Source organism: Delphinapterus leucas, chromosome 19 (assembly GCF_059928025.1).
Source record: "Delphinapterus leucas isolate spDelLeu-1000000601 "Yukka" chromosome 19, BTC_Dleu_Yukka2, whole genome shotgun sequence".
NCBI classification, from domain to species: Eukaryota; Metazoa; Chordata; class Mammalia; order Artiodactyla; family Monodontidae; genus Delphinapterus; species Delphinapterus leucas.
In genome coordinates, this window is record NC_143147.1 from 56,740,128 (window position 1) to 56,761,571 (window position 21,444).

The 21,444-nt window shown below is 39.5% G+C and overlaps 1 protein-coding gene across 18 annotated transcripts in view; it reads right to left on the reverse strand.

Moving 5' to 3' along the window:
* The window catches only part of BPTF (bromodomain PHD finger transcription factor), a 132,456-nt gene that overhangs the window by 2,853 nt on the left and 108,159 nt on the right, over positions 1 to 21,444 (reverse strand). For 10 of the 18 annotated variants that reach the window (XM_030762077.2, XM_089901442.1, XM_089901437.1 and 7 more), the window contains 7 exons: positions 20,529 to 21,421; positions 18,613 to 18,695; positions 18,061 to 18,286; positions 14,178 to 14,506; positions 10,215 to 10,407; positions 9,196 to 9,280; positions 3,512 to 3,698 (listed from right to left, as the gene is read on the reverse strand). In XM_030762077.2, the coding sequence (XP_030617937.2) occupies positions 3,512 to 3,698; positions 9,196 to 9,280; positions 10,215 to 10,407; positions 14,178 to 14,506; positions 18,061 to 18,286; positions 18,613 to 18,695; positions 20,529 to 21,421 (1,996 nt within the window). Of the gene's footprint in view, positions 1 to 3,511; positions 3,699 to 9,195; positions 9,281 to 10,214; positions 10,408 to 11,165; positions 11,340 to 14,177; positions 14,507 to 18,060; positions 18,287 to 18,612; positions 18,696 to 20,528; positions 21,422 to 21,444 lie in introns of those variants that run through there. The other 8 variants (XM_089901441.1, XM_089901439.1, XM_089901444.1 and 5 more) reach the window with 5 other exon arrangements.

Sequence of the window (21,444 nt, forward strand, 5' to 3'; positions counted from 1 at the left end):
AATGTCACTCTGGGTCAGAGTCGTTCTCTTTGCTTTCTTGAAATTCAAGGTCTTTTGTTTTCTTGATTTGCTTCTTTATTTTGCTAGTGCACATCTTAAAATAACTTGCTAAGGAAGTATGCAAGGAAAAGAAGCCCTTTCTGATCCTTGTATGACTTGAAAATGTACTTATGCTGCCTCTACGTTTGACTGGCTAGACACAAACTTCATGTTTCCTCAAACTTTTGGATTTATTCTTCCATAATCCTCTAGCATTCCATGTTGCTACAGAGAAGTCTGATACCAGTCTAATTCCTGTTAATTTATAAGTTGTTTTATCCTCTTTACAAGCTTTCAGAAGAGCTTCTTCCATCCTTAGCCTCTGGAGGTTTTACAGTGATGTATATGTGCGGTGGACCTTTTCCCACTTGTCCAGACTGGCTTAGACGTTTGTTTATCCACTCCACTCCATGACCCCGGCCCCGGCCCCGGCCCCAGTCCATCTCCCTATCCCACAGGAACATGAGCTCCGTGGAGAGCGGGAACTTGGTTTGATCTGCTGCTATAGTCAATTCTGACACACAGCCGGGGCTCAATAACCATTTTTTTTTTAAATTTATTATTTATTTTTGGCTGCGTTGGGTCTTTTTTGCTGCGTGCGGCTTTGTCTAGTTGCGCGAGCGGGGGCTACTCTTCGTTGCGGTGCACAGGCTTCTCATTGCAGTGGCTTCTCTTGTTGCGGAGACCGGGCTCTAGGCGTGTGCGCTTCAGTAGTTGTGGCTCGCGGGCTCTAGAGCGCAGGCTCAGTAGTTGTGGCGCACGGGCTTAGTTGCTCCGTGGCATGTGGGATCTTCCCGGATCAGGGCTCGAACCCGTGTCCCCTGGCATGTGGGATCTTCCCGGATCAGGGCTCGAACCCGTGTCCCCTGCGTTGGCAGGCGGATTCTTAACCACTGCGCCACCAGGGAAGCCCCTCAATAACCATTTTTTGAATGAATAGCTTTGCTTGGATTTGAAGTTGTGTGCCTCTCACTGGTTTGGAAATATTTCTTATATTAGAGTAGTCTTTTGATAATTTCCTCTCCTCTGTCTTCTCTGTTCTTTCTTTCTGGAATTTCCATGAAATGAATACTGGATACTTTATAACATTTTTTTCTTTCCTATTTTTCATCCCCTTGTCGTTTTGCTCTTTCCACTGAGAGTTCCTTGATTTTAACTTTCAATGTGTACAATAAGTTTAAAAAATTTTCCAGTTACTCTCTTTTTCTCAGATTGTTCTTTATTTCTAATATCCTGTTCACTATTTTGCAGATGCAGTACCTTCTAAAATTTCTCTCGGGACATGACTTAGAGGCTTGTTTTGTTTTTTTAAAGCTCTCTCTTGTTCTCTCTGGAATCTATTTTTCGGTTACACCTTGACCTTTTTCTCCTTTACACTGCAGGCTTTCCTTACCTATCCGTCCGTCCCTGTCTGTTCCCACTTATGAAGAGTAAGTTAACAGCCTAGATGGGTGCCTGGAGAACCCTGTGCATGTGTGTGTGGCTTACTGACTGGCAGGCTTTGCTTTAGATCAGTTTTCAGTCTCAACACAACTGACATTTTGGAGTTGGATAATTCTTTGCTTTAAGGCTATCCTACGCACTGTGGGACGGTTAGCACCATCTCTGGCCTCTACTGATTAGATGCCAGTACCACTAACCACCTCCAAGTGTGACAAACAGCAATGTCTCTAGGCATCGCTAAATATCCCTTACGGGGTGGGGGTGAGTAAATTATCCTGTTGAGAGCCCCAGCGTTAGAATGAGGGAGCCGATCCTTCAGAGATCAGGGGATTTTCCTCTGGGTCCCATTCTCTTCTGTCTACTCTAGTTCTCTGCAGATGGTTTTTTCTCCTTTGCAGAAGAACCCTGTGTTCTTCCAGCTCTTTGGGCATCCTACGCAGGCTGCACACTGGGGTTAGAGGAGGGTGTGACTAGCCCAGATTTAGATCTTCAGTTAGCCGCTCTCTCCTCCTACTCTCTAGAGCCTTCGATTCTATTTCAGAGTCTCCGTGTTGGAGGCTGTCTGGGGTCCTATTGGTCGGCAGGAGCCCGCGAGGAGTCGTCTGGCTGCGCGTGCCCGCCTTCACTGGTCAGCCGCCTTCCATCTGCTGTCCCTCACAATCTGCTGAAATCTCATCAGCTAACTAACTTCTACCATGTTCCTTTCACCACTCTGAGTTTACCCCTCTTTATTCCTTTATTATTATTTTCCTGGGGACTCTGTCATATTAAGTAAGTCCTCTTCCATTTTAAGTTTTACAGCTAACGGGTTAACAGACAGGCAACGATAAAAATGGGAAAGTTTTAGAGATTCTGTGAAGTCTCTTGGTTGGTGGTCTACACAGCCTGCCTGCCCACCGGCTTTCCTTCCCTCCTTGCCTATAGTTTTTGACTCCTTCACTGAGAAGGTGATTGGATACTTCAGTTGTGCTTGTCCTTCACTTTTAGCTTATGCAAACTGACTCTGAAGTACAGTTCTTGATCTACCTTGTTACAGGAGAAGGAGAGAAAATACCCTGAAGATTTTCCTCCGAGAAAAATGACTAGGTAGAGCACTGATTCTTATGCTTTGGTATGCAGAGTCCCGTGGGAGTTCATTAGCTAATACAGATGCCCAGACCCCAGCCCAGCCAAGATCTACCCAATCTGACTAGGGAGGATCAAGCTTGCGGGCTGGTGGATGGGGGATGGTGAACAATGAATCTCAGGGCTACAGAGCGGTGGCAGCTCTCAAAGAAAAGGGAAACAGGCTTCCGTTGAAAGGAAGAAAGTCATGGGCTTGGGGAGGAGCAGGTGCGGAAGGTCAGAAACAGAAAGCGCGAAGGTCACAGTACCTGAATAGCATGCAAAGCTGCTCAATGTTTTTATGCTACGAGAGGTTCAAAGAAAAGGTCTGTGGACTTGGATTAAAGTTTAGTTTTGTCCACAGAAAACATCCATTAGAATAAAACAATTTATGATTTCAAAGATACAGCAAACGCAAATGAAAGAGAAAGCGCTAAAATCCCCACTTGGTGGTCTTCCCCTTACTCTACCCTACAGAACAGTCTTTTTTTTAAAACATTATTTTGTTGAATTCTACCAGTCTTTGAGCATTTCACCTACTATATGCTGTGTTGAGTATTAGTCTCATAGTTTTAAAAAACTATTTTTTTGGCCGCGCAGCTTGCGGGATCTTAGTTGCCTGACCAGGGATCGAACCCCCGCTCCCTGCAGTGAAAGCGTGGAGTCCTAACCGCTGGACCGCCAGGGAAGTCCCAGGACAGTCATTTTTATACTTCTGTAAACTCAGTGAGAGCAAGAACTCTTACTACTACTATCTTTGTATGTGCCCCAGGGCACTTAACACAGCATCTTACATTCTGTAAGCATTTGATAAATGCTTTTTGAATTTTAAAAAGTGACTATAATTTTAAGCAGATCATACACAAACCCAGCAATTTCTCGTTAGGAGCTGAATTAGTTCAGAGCGCTGAACACATCTGCTTACCTGCTAGCCTTGAATCCTTTCAATTTCTGTACAAAGAATGATTCAAGAACTTCTGCACACTGGTAAAAAGGAGAATCACTTGGATTGTAGTAACGACAATTATCAAAAATTTTGGTCATATCTGCTACAAATTCTGTCAGCTTTTCATAATATCTTCTTTGTACTCTTTCTTCCATGGTGGCGAGGTCTTAAAAACAAAATGTAAAAGATTTTCAAAGCTTTAAGGTTGTTCCAGTGTGGATACTGCCTGCAGTTCTGACAAATAAGAATACATAACATCTTGCCCAAGCAGTCCTGGAACCAGGCTGGTTTACCAGTGAAGACTACGTAGCAATTCTTGAAGAAAATAGCAGCACTTTTCCAATTTTGTTTTTGATTCGGGGTCTAAAAGATAAATCTTGGCTACCGTTAAGAAGGGTCTTTTACTTTCAATTAACTACAGAGAATAGCTCTTTATTCAATTGGTTTGAAACAAAGCAAACACTACACCAACATGAACAATACGTATCTAAGTATAACACATTTTCACATGCAAACAACTGATTAAATACCTTACATGTACAAAGAGAAGGAGTCCAGAATTAAGAATAAAATCTCTGTGGTTTTGTGATCCTTGTATTAGACTTTAATAATATAATTTTGTTTCCTTTTAAATTTTTATTGTTACCTTTTATTGGTGACAAGTGATACTGACTTACCGATTATGTTGGTAATGATATAAAGTGTCTACTTAAAATAAACTTAAGGGAAAAATATTAGCTGATATGAATAAAAATAGCAGTATGTAATAGTAGAGGTAGTGTGCAGAAATGGAAAAAATTACTAGGGTGGTACACAGGTAACTGCTGTGGAATACTGAGCTAAATCCACCCAAAGTAACAGTGGGTCCCAGGAGACAGTTGTGCTTGAAGGAAAATTCCATATACAACATGACATGAAAACTTGGGAGAGTAAAAGGTCAGTGATCTCAAATCAATCTAGGATTGACAGATAACACAATTCCTAACTAAATCTCAATAATTATTTTAGAATTTGAGAAAATAATTTTAAAGTACATTCAAAAAATAAAAGTGTAGGAATATCTAAGAAACATTTGAAAAATAAAAGTAAAGGGAGAAAATTTAATCTATGAGACATTAAAAAAAATTACAGGGACTTCCCTGGTGGCGTAGTGGTTAAGAATCCGCCTGCCAATGCAGGGGACATGGGTTCGAGCCCTGGTCCGGGAAGATCCCACAGGCTGCGGAGCAATGAAGCCCATGTGCCACAACTACTGAGCCTGCGTGCCTAGAGCCCACAGGTCTGCAACAAGAGAAGCCACCGCAATGAGAAGCCCGCGCACCGCAATGAAGACCCAATGCAACCAAAAATAAATAAATAAAATAAATTTTATATAAAAAAATTTATAAAGCTGTGACAACAAAACGTGTGGCATTGCACAACATGATACAAACATTAATGGAACTGAATTCAAAACAGGAACAGACATGACTGTATTCAGCGTGAGAATTTCACCTATGTTGAGGATGTCATTTCAAATAAGCAGAGGCAGGAAGAATGCATTAATAAATTGGGTTGAGGCAACTGCCTACCTATATCTGAAGAAAAATTCTACCTCACACTATATGCCAAAGTAATCCGAGGTGAATTAAAATTTAAGGACAAAAGTGAATGTAGTTAATCACTGAATTGTGCGTATAGAAGTAGTTAAAAATGGCAATTTTATGTTATACATATAATATTTTAACACACAAACACGTCTTTGATAGTTCCAGTTTACGCAGGTAGGGGAAAAACGTGTAAACAAGAACAACTGCAAAAATGTACCCAGCCTGATTAAATTCCGAACAAGACTTGGGCGCATCCATTCTGTGTAGGTCACATAAGCTGTACAGGTAGGCAGAAAGCTTAACACAGCCCGCCCGAATATCACCATATTCAGACTTAAGTTCTGGGCACTTCCTGACTAATTGTAATAAAGTATGTGAGTAGTGTTTGGACATTTAATGATTTCAACTTAATTAGTATCCCTTAAAAAAAAAAAAAGTACTAGGAGAACATACAGGTAAGTATTTATATATCTGGGGTAGGGAAAAAGGCTAAAAATACAACTCTAAAGGTAGAATTCATAATGATTAATAGGTCTGAATTAAAAAAATGTTAAAAACTATCACATGACCAAAAAATTGCCATAAAACATTAAAATATCCTTAGTTTATAAATAACCCTTAAGTAACACTGACAACAGTATGAATATATCAAGAGCAAAATGGCAGAATACATAAATAGGGAACTCATGCAGAAGTACAAACAGTAATAAGCACATCACTAGTTACTGAAGACAGGCAAAGCCAAAGAGTCACTTCCTTTGCCCAAATTAGCAGAAATTAAAAATTAAATAACATCAGCCTATTCACAGGGACAACCTCTAAAGGTGGATGAAAGTGGTGGTAAATTTTACATTTTACTCCCTATATCTCTGTAACGTCTGCATTTGTACATCAAACATATTCTTTTGAAATAAATATTTACAAAGAAAACTTTTTCTCCTCGAAAGAGTGATAATGCTCAGGGTTTTCAAGTGTGCAGAGAAAAGGGTACAGATATATGCTATCAGTGGAAACTGGTTCAATCTGCTGAAGTGCAATTTGAAAATACTTACCAAAAGCCTAAAAAGTATACACACCCTTTGGCACAGAAATTCTATTTCTAGAAATTTTTCCTAAGAAAACAAACAAGAACAGGGCAGATGCACAAGGATGTTCACAGAAGTGTCATTTATAGCAGTAAAAACTGCAGACAGCCAAAAAATCCATTATGGAGGGGTGATTAAATAAATTACCTTAACGTCATACAATTAAAAACGATGTAGGGGGGACGTCCCTGGTGGTGCAGTGGTTAAGAATCTGCCTGCCAATGCAGGGGACAGGGGTTCGAGCCCTGGTCCGGAAGACCCCACATGCCACTGAGCACCTACGCCCGTGTGCCACAACTACTGAGCCTGTGCTCTAGAGCCCATGAGCCACAACTACTGAGCCCCCATGCCACAACTACTGAAGCCCACGTGCCTAAAGCCCGTGCTCCACAACGAGATGCCACCGCAATGAGAAGCCTGCACACCGCAACAAAGAGTAGCCCTGCTCACCGCAACTAGAGAAAGCCCACGCACAGCAATGAAGACCCAACGCAGCCAAAAGTAAAATCAATTTATAATCAATCAATCAATCACATTAGTAACTTTCCAGACATTTGCTATGCATCTCTAAACACATGTACATACCCTTAGAAAACATACAACTGTTTACTGCTTAAAACCCAGGGATTGCTCTGTAACTTTCCTATTTCTTTCAACAGTATGCTTGGGAGACCTGTATTATCTGTATGTACATACCCACATAAAATGCTGTTTATCTTGGTGGTATTAAAAAAAGAAAAGAAAAAGACAGGAAAACATTCTAGCTCTTCAAGAAAAGAATTTTGGCTAAATAAGTTAAGGCATATTCAATTTACAGACTATACAAAGCCATTAATATCATGTTATTGAAGATTAATGACACAGGAAAATGACTGCCAGACACAAACATTTACTATATGATCTCAATACTTTTAAAAAAAAAAAAAGTTTTCAATTTTTACACACACACACGAACACACCAAAATGTGATAGCATTCAGTGAGAAAAAGATCAAAAGTGCATTTATCTTTTCTTACTTTTTTTATTTCTTAAATTTTCTATAATCAAGTTATTTTTAGAAGCAAAAGACATCTATTTATCTAAATAAACACCCCAGGTACTTTCTCAAAGGAGATTATTCAAATCTGAAATGTGTACAATGATTAATTTCTTCTATCTTAGACATGAGGAGGATAGAGGTAACGGCTACTTAACATATTTATGGTTTTTCTTCCCGAAGATAAGCCCTCATTTATCTCTTCTTCATGTTTCTGCATCTTTGAAGTTACCGTCAATACAACCCGTCTTTTTTTTTTTTTCTTAAAAACCTGTTTGAACTTTAATTCCTTTAATTTTTTCCTTTTATTTTTAAACTGAGGTATAATTGACATAGAACACTGTGGTACCTTTATGTATACAATGCGATGATTTTTTTTTTAATGTATATATTTTTGGCTGTGTTGGGTCTTCGTTGTTGTGCGGGCTTTCTCTAGTTGCAGTGAGTGGGGGCTACTCTTCGTTGCGGTACACGGGCTTCTCATTGCGGTGGCTCCTCTTGTTGCGGAGCACGGGCTCTAGGCACACGGGTTTCAGTAGTTGCAGCACGCAGGCTCAATAGTTGTGGCACACAGGCTTAGTTGCTCCGCGGCATGTGGGATCTTCCCGGACCAGGGATCGAACCCGTGTCCCCTGCATTGGCAGGCGGATTCTTAACCACCGCGCCACCAGGGAAGTCCCAATGGGATGATTTGATGTTTGTATATATTGAGAAATGATCACCACAATACTTTTATTTAACATCCGTCACCGCATATAGTTACAAACTTTTTTTTTTTTGGTGATGAGAACTTTTAAGATCCACTCCCCTGGCAACTTTCAAATATACAATAAAACCATACCCATTTAAAAAATGCTTAGCTGGCCGTTTGGAATATTTTCATCAGCTAGAGCTAATTTTTGGGCAGTTTTGGAAGCTTTTAGCTATGTTTTAATTTCTATAACTTCTTTCGTAGATAAAGTATTTTTAATATAATCACCGGTAGCTGTTCATCTTAATACAGTAAATCCCCTACATATGAATGAGTTCCGTTCCGAGAGCACGTTCGTTAAGTCTGACAAAGTTAGCCCAGGTACCCAACTAACACAATCAGCTATATAGTACTGTACTATAATAGGTTTGTAATACTTTTCACACAAATAATACACAGAAAACATTTTTAATCTTACAGTATAGTACGGTATACTTGAAAAGTATACAGTAGTACCAGCCACATCACCGATGCTTTTACACTTGCTTCCAGACATCCTGGGCTTGAAATAAAGATACTGTACTACTGTACTCTATACAGTGCTGTAAAGTACACAAAAGCACAACCACTTGTAGAGGATGCACACGTGTGACAATGGACACCAGACACATGAACTTACATGACTGGACATGCGAATGCACGTTCGCATTTTTGAAAGTTCGCAACTTGAAGGTTTGTTATGTAGGGGACTTACTGTACAGTTACTTGTAGCTGTTATTTAGTACCACTTTTATTTTCTGGGCAATGAGGCTATATTCTCTTGGATTTCTACCTTTGCTCTCCTTCAGGAAAAGATGAAGAAGAGGTGACAGGAAAGAGGAGAGGCTCACAAGGACCCCAATCCGTTCACTGATTTCACTCATTATACAGTAGAGAATACTCTGCTCATCCTTTGATTTAGCTACTCCTCTACTGATGGCTATTTATTTCATTTTCAGTATTTCTGCAATTATGAACACTACTGTGATGAACAACATACCTGTGCACATGTAAATCCTAAGAGATGCAACTGCTGGGTCCAAAGGTACACACACTTGAACTTTAATACGTGCTCCCAGTTTATCCTACAAATGACCGTATACCAGTTTGGACTCTCACCAGTCTTGCTCAGCATATGTTCATGATATATCAATTTTTTGGATGATAAATGAAGTAGCTGCTGAGACTTCTGAAAAAACTCCATGTTCAACTCAAGCACTTACCCATAGGTTCCTTAATAACACCGTAATAATCTGGTGCATCATTAGGATCCACTGGTTCAAGGAAAGGCCAGGCCATCTTATGGGCCTATAATGAAAAAAAAAAAAAAAAAAAAGGCATCATTATTGTCAGGTTATTGTCAGGTGGAAATGACAATATCACTTAAGTTTCCCATTTGAGTTCTTGCATCCATCGACCTTTAAACTGGAAGAGTCAGTTTTAAACTTGAGAGATGAAATTATTTATACTTAGATGATTTTTGCTGTAGTCACAAATTATCTCAGACGAGCATGCTCTGTAATAATGGTTCTCCAAGAGAGGTCTGGAACCTTGGCCTGGAGCAGGGATGGTGGAGCACTAGCTTAGGGGTCAAGGAATCTGTACTCTGGTCCCTTCACGATGACCTGCCAACTGAGCGATGTTGGCACTGCAATCACACCAATTAAACTGGAGTGGGATGGGTTCCAAGTGTGGAATGGTTACCTCTGCAGGCTAATGATGTGGCAGAGGTGTGATGGTGATGTTAAATAACATTCAACCACATATTGAGACTATTGTTCTCGTTTCAGTTCTTTCAACGCTTCTAATTATGATTACAACAGGAGGAAGTGTCAATCTAGCACTCCTATGCCTGGAATACATCTCTAATGCTTGCTAATCTTAGAAGCCACCCCCACCTTCCTTCTTGTTTTTAATAAGGGAGGGAAGGCTTTGGCTCAGAGCCTTAGATAAGCATTTGTATCTCACTAGAATTTAATCAAATTGCTTTTCAATCAATGGTGGTAAGATGGTTTTCTTTAAAAATAAAATTTAGGTTAAAAATAATGAGTCATTTTAAACATGAGCATTAGCTAAACAACAACAGTCGGCATGGGAAGGACTGAAGTCTGTGGAGCACTTCAGCTGGGAGTCACTAAATAGTCAGGTGCTCTAAGATTGTAAAGGTCAAACCCCAGGCGTGTTTCCAAGGTCACGCTGATTGATTTCATCTTTAAATGCTGCACAGAGCGTGGTTTCTCACCTGTAAAGAACGCAGCACCCTCTTCAAACCCTCGTAATCTTTCTCTGTTAGCGGCGTGAGCACTGTCATGGCATCCTCTGTTGACTGGCACTGTGGACAGACATACTCGTCAATGAGTTCTGCCTCACTTTGCAAGATGCCAACGCAGCGCCCATGGTACCAATTCTGACACCGATCACAGCCAATATAAAATCTGCAAGATCCGAAATGGAAATGTGAATTCAAAACAGATGGGATCACATTACTTATAATTTACTTTAAAAAGTAATAAAACATGCATTGAATATATTCTAACCCTGGGATATAAAGTAGTTTTAGTATTTATAATTGTTTTAATACTTTTGAAGATTGACATTCCAATGAGTTACTTTAGTATTTCTGATGTTAAGAACAAGCATTAAAGGTTTAAGAACACTGTCAAAATTGGAGAACCAATATGAAGAAAAATGTAAAACATTTAATTGACTTCAAAGCTCAAAACAAAATAAAGACAAAAATCTTTCAACTAATACCATATCAAATGGGAAGCTGATATTGGCCACCCAACTGGGAGTTCAAAATCCTAAAAGCTGTTTAACAGAGTCTCGGAGCTTGTACCCAAATTAGTGTTTTTCTAACCTGCAATAAAGCACCATTTCAAAACACTGATAAAGTCCAAACAAGTCAGGCCATTTTAATCTCATTAATTTCTATGTTACATATTGAAGAATCAAGTCTACCATTAAACCACATTTTCCCCAATGCATCTCAAACATTCACTACGAAGCAACATAAATTTTGAAGGGGAGGTAAAGAGGGAAGAAGAGAAAAAAAATTGGAAAAGAATTTGTAATGTAAGTGTATAATATATGCAGAAAAATACCTTGCTTTTTATTTTAAAACAAATAAGTAACCAGTCAGAGCAATTTGGCTTCCTAAATTATTAAATATGATGCTCTTATCAGAACTCACTGTGACTCATCATAAGGTGTTCTGCAGATACAGTACAATTCCTCACTGTTGCCCTCTTGTGCCCGTTTACAATCATTACAGATGTACACATCCATTTTCTTAGCCTCCTTTTCTGTGATGCCAACACATTCTCCATGATACCAGTTAGTACAAAGATCACAGCCAATATAGAACCTAAAAGCATTCACAATGAAAATGACAATGTAATTGTCATTTTGAGCTGCATGGTACGTAAGTCTGTCTTCCCTGTCCTGATTCACGTTCTTACAGGATAACTTTCTGCAATGAGTCAGCTAAACATCCTGAATCCAACCATTCTAACCCTGACAAACTACAGCATCTGATGCTATATCAAGTGTGGGGACACAGAGTCGCTCACATCAATTTCAACAAATACACTGTTTAGTGAAATGTGGGTCTTTAAAAACACACCGGAATTTGAAAAAATAAACAACACACTGATGGTAATGTCTCCCTCTTAATGAATGTGTGTAAAACTGTAACAGGCACAAAAACCAAAGCCAAAGAATCAAAGACTTACATCTGTCAAACCTATGCCACAGAAGCCATTTCAAAATCAGGGCTATTTCTTAGATAGGTTTGAAAATGTATCTCACGATTTAAATTTGAAAACAAAGCAAAGCGCAAACACCAAGGAGAAGTTACACTACAAGGAACATGCAGGAGGTCAGCCAGTTGTAGAAGAAAAATGGTCAAAACATGGTATGAAGAAGAAAACTAAAAAAGGTACATGTAGTAATTCAGTTTCTACCAAGTTTTCTAAGTAAATATTGGAATTTAATCTAATTTTAACAGACTATGACATGGGCCAGTTTTTCAGTTAGTAGAATGTGTGTGACAATGTGGAGTGGCCAGTTTAATTAGCTGGTGAAGAACTACTTCAATTCAAAAACAGGGACACACGGAGTGGAGAGTGATGTAAGGACAGTTAATCTAAAACCGCAAGAGGGTCTACAGGATGGGGCTGTATGAGTGTGTAACTGTGGGTTATCAGTTAATTAATCCTCAAGTCTTTTGTAATGTAAGATCCCAAACGGTAAAGTGAAAAGCATCTCTATGACAAACACACAGTGTATCAAAGTGTTGACGAATGCTCCGGAGGAACGCCTTGACAAAGTCATGGCAAGAATAAGCGTGTGAATTGCAGGGAACCAGACTGGCCCTGCTGATACCATTGGTTCTACCAAGGTGTTTCTTGGCAGATTCGCCTACAGGAATCGAAATAGTCCTCAAGCTTCCACCTAACCTGCTTTTGAACGTAAAGGAATAATGGTTGTGTGGTGTATCCTATTGCCACCAACTTTTTTCTTTTGAATTATGATTCCCGCATGATTTTCACTGCCGCACGTGGAGGCCTTCAGGGCGTTTTGGTATGTTGCCTTCACCAGGTGGTGGGCTGTGTGTTCTGGAAGTGAGTTCAGGACTTGAATTTCAGGTTTTAGTCACTCTCACTAGATTCCCAAAGGAGCCTACTTTGGAACAAGAGATCACTAAATACTCCTTAAAAACCACTAACTCTTCCCAACTAGAATAGGGAATGAATGAAGCCGGTATACTGAAATGTGAATAATGAAAAACTAAAAAATATGAAATATCCCCCAAATAATGAGGCAAACTCAATAGAATGAGCATACGTACACGTGTGCTGCATTTTATGCAATTTAGGTGTTAAAAAAAGTTGTGTGTGAAATGAATTTCTCTGATCTGAATATTTTAAATAGGCCAAAATGTCCTGTTATTTAAGGAAATTCCATAAGCAGATCTTTCTGTAAAGAAAGAAAATCTTTTGTAAAGAAAGTAAATTTACAAAAATTGCATTGGACTTGTACTGGACTAAGGGGAAAATCAATCAATAGGGTTCTACTTTTTAAATCATGTCTAATTTCTCATAAAGTAAGACAATGAAAAGTGCAGATGCCTACACTGATCTGTGTTTGATTCAACACACAGCTAAATCTACCAACAAAAAGTTTTGATTTAGCACTTGCAAACAGACTGTAATTTAAATAGCACCACTAAAGCAGCTTCAATGTTACAGCTTAAACATCATTAAACAATTTTATTTTATAAATTGATTAGGCATCCACTTACAGTAGACATTAAGCATTCCTAATTCTAAATGATCATACTTTTTTATCACAATCAAATAAACTGTTGGGTACTGTAAAATTAACACTGTGGTTAATTTTGGCTTTAAAAACTTGGCCTGCATTTGAATGTTGAAAATGGAAGCTAAATACCCAGCTGAGTGATAATAATGATAGGAAAAAAAAAAAGTGTAACCATGTTTATGGATTACTGTCTCTAAAATCTTGTATATATCACCAAATACAAGTTACAACTGTCAAAAGCAGCTTCCAGCTGCCATGCTTATCAAATTTTTGAGTGTAGTACTTGAGGAATGAGTGAAAGAAATCACTTTTTGTATTTTTCTGACTTTTGTCCCCAATAAGAAAGTGGGAACTTTGACAAAAATAATATTAGGTTACAGTATTCTAATACAAAAACCATAGAATTACTTAAAATTACATGATAAAAATCCAAAACCACTCAAACTCAAAAGCCCCTTGGCACCATTCGTATGTAGGTCGTCTTTAGGATTGGATGTAATCGTGCGGTTGGGAAGATTCCAGAACAGATGATCTCAACTTTGGGTGGTGACAGTAGTACACCTTTCTCCAGACAGCATTACTAATTGATCTGGAGTTGATCCAGAGAGAAGAGGAGACAGCAAAGGAGCAACAGAAAGCTTATCTGACAGAAAATATGATGAAGGACAAACACGAATCATGAACACGTGGAAAAAGAACCAAACTTTTATTCTAGTGTCAACGTTAAAAATATCAGCTGCAAAACCACAGATGAAATATTATTATCCTTATTTTTAACTGTTTTTATTTACATTGCTACTGATATACTCATTTTCTTCAAAACTGGAAACTGAGCTAAACTTTTAAGAAAATAAACTAGAGCTCAAAAAGATCTACTCACTTAGATTCATCGTAAGGCGTTTTACAAATACAGTAAAGCTTTGTGTCCTTCTTCGTTTCCTTTGAGGTAGTAGAGATCATTTTCTTCTTCTTCGACTTGGAGCTTGAGTCTCTTTCCTCTTCTCGCTTCCTCTTCTGGGAAGCCACAGGCAGCGTGGCCGTGGTCGTGGCCGTGGCTAGGGGGCCCGAGTGCTGCGGCGGGGGCGGAGGTGGCGGGGAAGGCGGAGGGGCTGGAGGTGCCGGTGCTGCGGCGGGGCAGGTGGCAGCGACAGCTGTGGCCTGCATCATGTCTTTTTCCTTCTTAATTTTCAGGTCCCTCTTGAGCTCTTCCTGTTGTCAATCAAAGAATATAAGACCATCAACTGACTTATGTAACGTTCTGGCCAGAGGACGTTACATCACCTCCCCTGTCTGACTAGCTCCACAGTTCACTCTAAAGTGAGGGAGTCTTGTTAACTCCAAACAAGAGGGTTCTTACTACACCCTAAACCCAATTAAAACAACTAGAAATAGAAGATGAAGATTACACAACAACTAGAAAACTGCTAGCTCTCTTCAAAGGAGGTCTGACAGAAAGATGAGCAAGTGTGTAGAAAGAACGGCCCCTCCCGCATGCCAGGGTCCTGCCCTGGTCATTGCAGTCATCACTCAGGACATGATTTCAAGTGTCCTCGCTCGCTGGCTGCTTTCTTCCGGCAAATTTCCTTGTGTCTCCTTAGAGTGAGTCTCGACATGAACTGGACATGATACTCCAGATGTGGCCTGACCAGCCCAGAGCAGAGTAAGACAGATGTGCCTTATTTACTGTGCTCCTGTGGCTAGAATTTAAGACTGCAAGGAGAGCTATTTTCTCAATACAAATTTTGCATAAATTAAAATACTTTTTCCCATGTGAGGTATTTTACAGACACACCTCTGCTACCTAGTGCTACAACTTATTCTGAGAAATGATGATGAAAGAACTTTTATTTCCCTTGGACTTCCCTGGTGGTGCAGTGGCTAAGAATCTGCCTGCCAATGCAGGGCACATGGGTTCGAGCCCTGACCCAGGAAGATCCCACATGCCGCGGAGCAACTAAGCCCGTGCGCCACAACTACTAAGCCTGCGCTCTAGAGCCCGCGAGCCACAACTACTGAAGCCCATGTGCCTAGAGCCCGAGCTCCGCAACAAGAGAAGCCACCGCAACGAGAAGCCTGCGCACTGCAACGAAGAGTAGCCCCTGCTCGCTGCAACTAGAGAAAGCCCACGTGCAGCAACAATGACCCAACACAGCCAAAAGTAAATAATAAATAAATTTAAAAAAAAAAAGAACTTTTATTTCCTTAGAGAAAAATCACTGTGATTGGCATTCATGAACAAGCTTGGTGTAATTAAACCAGAGCTATGACCAAGTTTTTAAACATCAAAAAAATTCTAACAAATAAACCAGAATGATCCTGGTTTAATGAACCTCTTTCCTCTATCTGGAGTCTAAATAGTCTTATAACTGAGAAGATATGCTGTGTGACAATTCTACAGTCCTTCTCTACTTAAAAACAAAGTCTGAGCTTATTCCTAGGGAAGAAAGTAAATCTTGAGTTTCATTTTCCTAATAATATGATGTGTTTATAGCCTAAAGAGATGGATTTTAGGAAAATCAAGATCGTCAAGACAGTGTGGTAGGTACATACTTTGACATACCTCTTCAAGAACATTCCCATGGTAGTAAGATATAAAAAAGAGAAAATTGAAAAGATAGCCATGCTTGAATAAGATATAAATGTCTCTATGGAACGGAAACACAAAACCATGACCAGGGCTAAAACTGCAGGCCTCCTGGGCTCCAGATTCAGAACTGGGAAGTGCAGGCTCCCTGCTGGATGTTAAAGGCTGGCTGTGCTACACTAGGCTTCTGGAGGAAGGAAATAAAAATAAAACTCCTCTCACTTAAAATTCCAAATGCAAAATCAAATGATAAACAATAAAAACATGTAATGTAAAAAAAGAAAAAGCAACCAACAAAAATCAATAAGCGAATCTGAATTTACTCCAAGTGAATTTTTATGTTTTATAGAACAATCTGACAAAAAACTTTATAATATGTATGAGACATTCAAAGAGTTAAATGAAGGCATAAGTTCTATTAAAAATGAGTAAGAAATATTGAAAAGACAAGCAGAGGGGGATGGAGGAGGGAGGAAAAGGTAGAAGACAACACATTTTTAGGACAGTGAAACTATTCTGTATGATACTGTAATATGATTCTGTATTCTGTTATGTAACATGATTATATGACATCACTCATTTGTCAAATGCACAGAACTATACAACACAAAGAGTGAAACTTAATGTAAACTATGGACTTTAGTTAATAATAATGTATCAATACTGGCTTATGAATTGTACAAATATGCCACCCTAATGCAAGATGTTAATAATAGGAGAAACTGGGGTTGGGGGTAGTATACGAGAACTCTCTGCTTTCTGCATAATTTTTATGTAAATTTAAAACTGCTCTTAAAAATGAAGTCTATTTTCTAAAAAGGCAAGCATAAATGATATAAGAACAGGTAGATATAAAGGACCAATCACATATGCTGAAAATAAAAAATAAAATCTTTATAATTAAAAATAAATTTTAAAATATGCTAGTACATATACGTTTGAATGTTGTTCCTCAAGCTAAATCATCTTAGCAATAAATTCTATAGTTAAAATAATGCCGAACGTTTTCTTTAAGTATAATTTTTCTTCCTCATTGGATAAGCGATACACTGTCAGAAACAACACCACGACTGTATACTAGAATATTTGCAGTAGTTGTTAACATTTTTAAATGGCTGCATAGTATGTACAGTGCAGAAAAAGAAAAATGTTCAGTATATGTTGTCTCCAGCGTGATTCTGATTTTGTTTAAAATGTGTTTATATGTGAATACATTTATTAAAAGTAATATATGTAAGCTATATCCTAAAATTATTTTAAAATGGTCATCTTTGGGGATGATCAAAGATTACCGACCCTTATTTTTGTTTACTTGGACAATGGTCACGATCTCAGTATTTATCTAGCAGTGACTACCTTACTGAACTCTCTCTTAGATCTTAATAATTTTTCTTTGGGGTTTTGATATAATAATCATATATACACAATAACAAATTTTATCTCCTTTCTTTCTTTGGCTTAACCTTAGCTAGAATTTCTAGAGATGCTAAGCAATAACGTTGATTCTGGGCACTACCATCTGGTTTCTGACTTCAGTGGGAAGATCTCTAATGTCTCACAGTTATGTACAGTGTTTGTTAGCAGGATGATCAGTGTTGTCTTAACATCTCTCACCTTCTTAAAATGTACAAGGCACTTCTAGGGATGCTTTATATAGCCCACTTCTCTTTTAAAAAACTGTTTAAATATGTATGAATAGATGTCTTCTTTCAATTTTCAACAAATTCCCTAAGTAAGCAGAGGATTAGCCATGCCTGCAGATCATTTACAAGTCAAGAAAGAAATCTGGTCTTATTTAATAAGCACACTTTATTTTTCTTTCAACATTATTTTGCAGTTTCTCTGTCTACCTTTCTCAAGAAACGTGGCTCCTGATAACTTTTGGCAAAGACTGCGTCACAGACAATAAGGGCTATTGCCAAGAGGGTCCTCGAATGTTTTAATCAAAAGACTAACCTCCCCGAGTGGCTAGTTTAGAGATTACAATATACATGTAGGTACAAAAATCTCTGTCATGCTTTAAAAGATATATGTCCCACTACTTCTCATTCTAGGGACAAAAATGTAAAATCTAGAAAACAAGCTCAAATTTTAAGCTTAATGAAAATTTCAAGGGGAAAAGAAGAATAAAATTTGATGCTAAACACTGAACACAGGAGGATAGAAAATACCTTCTTACCTGCACTTCAATTTGTAGGTCTTTGTCTAGCAGTGCTCTCTTCTTCAGTATTTCGGCTTTGAGTTGCTCTTTGTGCTTGAAGAGCAGTGCAGAGAGCTTGCTGGCATTCTGTTTGCTACGTTTCTGTTCCACGCTCTCCTCTCGCTTCCGTTTTTTTGCTGCCTGTTTTTCTTCTTTATCTATCTTATCCAAAATATACTTCATCACCTGGTTACAGACAATCATTCTAGAGAGAAATACACAATCTATGTAATACTGGACATTTCCTTCTGAAAGGCTTAAGACAAAATTTTTCTACGTCTTTACAGTTGGTACAAACTTTCTGTGACTGGGAAGCTTCAGAGCGATTGGAACCAGTTATGAGCATCTACTAGCACTGAGTGTTCTCATTTAATAAACTTCAATCAAGATAAAAACAATACAAACTCAGAACTCCTCTGTGTGTGTGTGTGTGTGTGTGTGTGTGTGTGTGTGTGTGTGTGTGTGTGCTAAAGAGAAGAGACTGATATACAGTGAGACCCAGTGTAATGGGTTATAAACATTTCTCCCTACCTTTGATTCTCTTCTCTTTCAGCTGGAGTCATGGTCTTTTTCTGTTTTAAATGTTCTATTACAGCATTATGCTTCATCACCACCTTCAGGACAGAACAAAATCCAAAAATGCATATTTTATAATGACTACAAGTTGGTACACAGGTAACAACAGTAGAAATCTGAGCACATGTATGTGTTTCCCAAAGAAACTAAAAATTTTATATCGTAATACAAATAAAATGAGAGCTACTGTGTGGCCCGGGTGCTTATCACATACCCCGCACCGTGCCCAGGGAAGCAGCTGACATTACCTTGTTTATTCACTGTAACAATGCTGAAAGGTAGGGAAACTTTTATAAATGAGATAGTGAGACATAAAGAACTTACTAACTTGTTTGGGATTAAAGAATTAATACAGCTCTAATTTTAACCCAGCTATCATCCTCCAATAACCATGTTTTTAACATTATGCTCTCCGTCCCAGGCATTCATTTTAAAGATCACCCCACCCCCGCCCCATTGCCACCTTGTGCAGAGATTAGGGTAAAGACAGACATTGTAATAATTCTCAGTTCATGGACCATACAGTGCTAAAAGCTGGATAATAATGCATTTTAACACATTATATATGACGTTAATTTTTTAAGAATATTACTATACATCTTCAAAAATCCCTCTGCTGGGGCTTCCCTGGTGGCGCAGTGGTTGAGAGTCCGTCTGCCAATGCAGGGGACACGGGTTCGTGCCCCGGTCCGGGAGGATCCCACATACCGTGGAGCGGCTGGGCCCGTGAGCCATGGCCGCTGAGCCTGCGCGTCCGGAGCCTGTGCTCCGCAACGGGAGAGGCCACAGCAGTGAGAGGCCCGCGTATCGCAAAAAAAAAAAAAAAAAAAGTTCCTCTGCTGCTTAAAACACTTCTAACAACATTACAATCATCAAAGTTGCTAAGAGACTAGATCTTAATTATTCCAACCACTAAAAGGAAATGAAAATTATGTGACATGATAGGGGAGTTAATTATTGCTACAATGGCAGTCATATTACAAGATGTGAATGTATAAAATCAATAAGACATATACCTTAAATTAAATTTATACAATGTTATATGTCAAATATATTTCAATAAAAAATAAAATAAAAGGTGCTTCTACATACATGACCTCATTTAATCATTACAGTAACCCTGTGTGGCTGAAAAGGAGAGAGTTTTAATGAGGATATAGCTCAGGGGAGGTCAGTGGGTTTCACAGACTGTAAACGGGAGACCCAGGAACTGGATTCTCCTGACTTGGGAACACTTGAAACCCACACAAACTCCTGACTAGTGCGGAACGCTGCACATTCTCCCGCAATGCTATAGAGGATGTCACTATACACGTGGCTTCGTTTCAAGCAGAATAATTCTAACTCATCTAAATTGCCTTACTTCACTACAAAGCTACTGCACAATGCCACTTTTTATTTATGCTATGGAGTAATACTATTTAAATCTTTTTTTTACGAGGGTGTGGCTGGAAGCACAAATGAGTTTAATCTGTCTATAAAATTTGCTTAGTCTACGTGCAAACTAAGGAATGACAACTGCAAATAACTGCAAAGAAATTGCTATGATGCCTGAAGTGGCTTCCAAACTTAGTTAAACCTTCAGGTTTCATATCAATGATACTTAAACTTCCTAAGTCCACTCTTTCCAACTTAGTTCTCCCAAAATACACGTAGTTTTTCCAGTAAGCACTGACTGTTTATATCCAACAGAGTTCCAAACCATAACAGTCATTCAGTACGTTTTGGTCAATCCAGTGCTGCTTCTAACTTGAAGCATCAATGACTTTTGTGTCTTATTTAAGGAAAGCTAACACAACCAAACACTAAGTCTAATGCACAGCACAATAATTCAAGCTACTGAACATGCTGCTTTTACTTAATAACTTTACCTGTTTCTGAATGATTTCACTTTGATTAGAAGCTTGGAGGGTGTGTTCCCGCTTAATTTCTATCTGTTGCTGCTTCTTCTTTTGCTGCTGATCCCTGAGTTGCTGAACCCTTTGCAACTGCTCTTGCACACTGGCTGCCTGCACTGTAACCACATTCTGAATCTGATGAGTCTGCACAGGGCTGCTCTGCTGCATCTGAACGGGGACCTGGAGTTTGATCTGCTGGGGCACACCACCTTGCTGAGCCTGTATCTGAGCCACAACCTGTGACTGGATCTGGGAGAGAACCTGGACTTGTTGCAGCTGCGGCACAGCAAGGACTTGGGGCTGAGGCTGCCGTACTTGGAGCAGAGGACGGGATGGGGACGAAACAGTAACTTGGCTTAACGTTTGTCCTGATGAAAGAGTTTGAGTTGAAGACTGTACCTGGGGTTGTGACTGTGGCTGGCCCTGGGAAGGTGGCTGAAGAGATGTGTGTGGCTGAATTGGAATCGGCTGTGAGGCTGTAGTCTGACCCTGGGACTGCTGTCCAGGAGACACTTGGGATGGAGTTGATGGACGCATTCGAGTCTGTGGTGGACTCTGGACACGAGCAGGAGACTGTCCTTGGACATTACTCTGAGGCTGACACTGTCCTGCACCTTGGGGTTTGGAGGACTGTGCTTGGGTGGGCTGTGCTTCAGGAGGGACGTGGGAGGCAGAAGTTGCTTGGGTCTGGGCTTCAGGCTGAGCTGGGGACGGGGGTTGGGTTGGGGGCTGGGGCTGTGCGGGCTGAGCAGTCTGAGGCTGGGCTTCTGCAGGACTCACGCTCGACGGCTGAGCTGGAGGCAGGCTCTTGGCTGGCTGCACCTGTGTCAGGGGCGATAATTTACTCTGTCTTTGTTCACCTGTACCTGTGAAAAGGAAAGACCAAATA